The following is a 3,899-nucleotide window of genomic DNA, read 5'->3' as shown; positions in this document are numbered from 1 at the left end:
TCTTGATTAAAAGCTTAAACTCTCAACTAATAAATTAAGGTAGACTATTTAAGCTCAGCTTTCAAAATAATAACATCATTGAAAATATTAGCTATCCTTATAATCAGCCTAGTTCTAAAAAAATAGAATAGCATAAATAAATGCTTTACAAAAAATACTTAGTAAAAATACAATCTGCTTATTGACGTATCAACTATATAAGCTCAGCTTTCAAAATAATAACATCATTGAAAATATTAGCTATCCTTATAATCAGCCTAGTTCTAAAAAAATAGAATAGCATAAATAAATGCTTTACAAAAAATACTTAGTAAAAATACAATCTGCTTATTTAGTTAATAAAAAAATTAAAACTATTATAAAAATCCGATTTAAATTCTTCTTAAATTAAATTTATAATTTGGCATACTATTTTAAAAGTATAAAATAAATTTTATTTTTCTCCAAAAAATTATTATAATTATGATACAAAACAATTTAAAATTTAATTTTTTTGTCATTTTTTTTTCCTTTTTATTTTTACCATAGCGATGATTCTATTTTCTCTTCAGGTCTTCATGTCCCCACGTGATGCCTAAGCCCCGTATGGGCGGGCGGGCCCTTATGTGGTCCAATTATTTAACTCGAAAACGTAGGTCTCTGCTGACGTGGCATCTGGTTCCATCACTTTCTGTTGAAGCCCAACTATAAATACTGCCCTGAACTTTCCTCTCCTCATTACTGAGAAGAAGCGAAGCAATTCCTCTGTTTTTCTGTGTTTCTTCTCCAATCTCCACCCCCTTCTCCCTTCTTTCTTCTTCCCCATAGCTATGACTAAGCTAAGCATCGTCGTTCCAGAAGAGATGCTTGTCCCTGTCCCTGCCCTGCCTCCGGCAACCTCGACACCATCACCACCGCAACCCGGCTCCTTTCCGCCACCTCGGTGTTCCTCTTCAGCCAACTATAAGAATATTCTAACCCATCTCGAACTCCATGGAAATGGAGGAAGGAGCTCCTCTTGGATGGAAACAATCAAAGCCTCTTCTCCGACTCACGTAAGGTCGGTCCCCTTCCTACCCAACGCCCATTCTGAAAGCGACGAAAGCGATTGGAACGTAAGCATTCTGCTTTCCTTTATCAAAATCTTTCCTTTTTTTTATACAGTTAAGTTCTCACCTTTATAGGAATTTGAAACAGAAAAGGCTCCCATCGGCGCTGAGCAGGTTCGACGAGATAACTACAGCGGCTAAGGGAAAGAAGATAGCAATGTTTCTCGATTATGACGGTACTCTGTCCCCCATCGTTGATGATCCTGACTCAGCCTTCATGTCTGATTCCGTGAGCTTCTTACAAACTTCTAAGCTCTTCCTCTGTTTTCTTTCAAAAATTTATCCTCTGTAACAAAGTTTGTCTTTTTGGGATTTTGGCTTTGTTTTGATTCAGATGCGAGAAGCGGTTAAGAGTATAGCAAAGTATTTTCCGACTGCTATTGTGACCGGAAGGTGTAGAGATAAGGTATATCGTTGAATGAATTCCTGTTCGTTTTCTGTTACCCCTCCGAATCAACCATTCTTATTGAGGTTCGCATATTATTTTATTGCTGTGTAGGTGTTCAGCTTTGTGCAATTAGCAGAGTTGTACTATGCTGGAAGCCATGGCATGGATATCAAAGGACCCACAAAGTGGCCCAAACATACAAACGCTCAGGTTGGTGGGAGTTCATCTTCTTCATATCAACATTTTAATAAATTTTCTATCTTCTTAACTTGGTTTTTGTTCAGGCAAAGGCTGTGCTTTGTCAACCAGCCAGTGCTTTTCTACCTGTGATTAATGAAGTAAGTCTCACCAAACTTTTATCAAAAACTAAGTTCATAATTTTATATCATATTACTTATATTTCTGCTATAAAAAAAGGCTTATAATGTACTTGTGGAGAAAACAAAAGTGTTTCCTGGAGCTAAGGTGGAGAACAACAGATTCTGCTTATCAGTTCATTTTCGCTGTGTTGATGAAAAGGTGCAGTTCTTTGAACAAGTTCAATGCTTATAAGCTTAGCTTCCTTTTCGTTTTTTTTTTTTTTTTGAAGAAGGTGTCCACCAGCTGCCACCTTTAAAAGGGTGTATGGCGGCGTGACTAACCCGCGGCTGACCTAGAAAAAACACCCACCCCTAAAAGCTCATGACCCGCACTTGATTGAGCCCCACTTAAGAGGCTTTACTGCTCAAGCAAAGTGGGCTCCTTTTCATTTTTGAATAACTGGTAAAATTTTAACTATTTCTGTCAGATTTGGAATGGCCTTGCTGAGGAAGTTCGATCAGTGCTAGCAGCATTTCCAGACTTAAAATTAACACAGGGAAGAAAGGTATTAAGCTAATTTCTTCTTAACATGGTGAAGTGACATATTAATTATGCTGCTTAAAAAGTTGTTATCATTCCTTTTTTTTTTCTCATTAAAAGTAGGTTAATGATGAATAAGGAAATGCATTAATTAAAGGGATAAAACAAAAATTACATCGACTGACATTGACATAATTCACAAAACTGATTTGATTTTTTTAATAAAATTAAATTTTAAATGGTAATTAAGCCCTTAATCCATAATGGTAAGGGATTAAACGAAAATTAATTATATTTAGAGTATTATAATCATGACTATGAATTTTTTCTTTTCTTTTTTTAAACTCAATAGGTATTGGAGATTCGTCCCAGCATTGAGTGGGACAAAGGGAAGGCCCTCGAGTTCTTACTGAAAGAGCTTGGTAAGCTTATTTCACGCCATTAATTACTTCTATTAGATCATCTCCAACGGAAAATTGCATTTTTCACTCCAAAATACCGTGAAACTTAAAATGCCGCGATTCATCTCCAATGGAACTCCTTTTTGAGAAGGTAACGATCTTTTTTTCTTTCGCGTGCTTCTTGTTAGCGATGATGAACAGTTCAACGTCAATATTGACGTCCTACTGTTCATCCGCATGGAAATAGCGGAAGTTTCACCGTTCGGCTAGAGCTCGGAGGAGACGGCATTCAAGCATTTGGAGTTCTATTGGAGATGACCTTACAGAATTATAGAAGCATTAGATTTCTTGAAGCAATCACTAATTAGAAATGATGGAAAAACTATTCACAAAAATTCAAACTATCAATTGATAATTTTGTAAAATTAGGCTTTAGTAATACGGTCAAAATAAGTTTTTAAATAACATAATAATTAAAAATAATTTTAGAATAAGCTCCGTTTGGGACAGCTTTCTTATTGCTTCTCAAAGCAAAACAGTTTTTTAATATAATAATTTTCTTTTTTTACTAGAAAGCTGCTTTGAAAAGCAGCAAAAAAATTATCTCAAATGAAGCCTAAGGGTTTATTTGAGATGACTACTATGTTTTATAAAGTTGTTTGTAAAGTTGTTGGGGGGAAAAACAACTTAAAATCAGCTTTTCATCATAAAAATTTTTAAAAATCAATGAAAAAGCAGCAAGAAAGCTATTATAATTATTGTCTGAAAAATAAAATAATAAGAAAGCTAAACATACTTAGATTTAATAATTTTCTTAAGAGCTTGGTGCTTGGACGGACTTCAAATCCATTCAAACAATCTTATACATATAAAGATAAAAATAAAATATTCTTAAAATAGAGCAACTTGACATTCATGTAGTGGACCGAATGTTTTATAATGAATAAATGTATTAAGAAAAATAAATCAATTATTATTTTCTAATATATGTTGTGATCATCATAAATGTCCTCACTAATTAAATTTTGGAATTTTTTTTTTAATTCTAAACTGACTTTGAATATCTCTTCCATTTTTTCTACTTAGTGCTTGCTTCAAGAAATATAATGCTTCTATGATTATGCTAAGATAATTACAATAATTAAAATTAATTACATTGTTAAAAATAAATGTGTTTGTTCG

General features: G+C 33.8%; 1 protein-coding gene across 1 annotated transcript; it reads left to right on the top strand.

Moving 5' to 3' along the window:
- Positions 1-735: 735 nt before the first annotated feature.
- Positions 736-2,803, top strand: LOC110105805 (probable trehalose-phosphate phosphatase 6). The gene is made up of 8 exons (XM_028701441.1): positions 736-1,094; positions 1,177-1,317; positions 1,423-1,494; positions 1,588-1,686; positions 1,761-1,814; positions 1,894-1,995; positions 2,264-2,341; positions 2,669-2,803. Exons 1-8 carry the CDS (start codon positions 810-812, stop codon positions 2,759-2,761), a joined length of 924 nt encoding a protein of 307 aa, XP_028557274.1. The 5' UTR covers positions 736-809; the 3' UTR covers positions 2,762-2,803.
- The last annotated feature ends 1,096 nt before the right edge of the window (positions 2,804-3,899 follow it).

This window comes from Dendrobium catenatum, unplaced genomic scaffold, assembly GCF_001605985.2.
Source record: "Dendrobium catenatum unplaced genomic scaffold, ASM160598v2 fragScaff_scaffold_1713, whole genome shotgun sequence".
NCBI lineage: Eukaryota > Viridiplantae > Streptophyta > Magnoliopsida > Asparagales > Orchidaceae > Dendrobium > Dendrobium catenatum.
This window is presented reverse-complemented; position numbering and strand designations above follow the sequence as displayed.

Bases quoted from the DNA above. Each gene is read 5' to 3' on its own strand.
- LOC110105805 (XM_028701441.1), top strand. From the start codon at position 810: ATGACTAAGCTAAGCATCGTCGTTCCAGAAGAGATGCTTGTCCCTGTC. The intron at 1,687-1,760 runs GTTGGTGGGAGT...GTTTTTGTTCAG, and splicing joins CCAAACATACAAACGCTCAG to GCAAAGGCTGTGCTTTGTCA. The intron at 1,996-2,263 runs GTGCAGTTCTTT...TATTTCTGTCAG, and splicing joins TTCGCTGTGTTGATGAAAAG to ATTTGGAATGGCCTTGCTGA.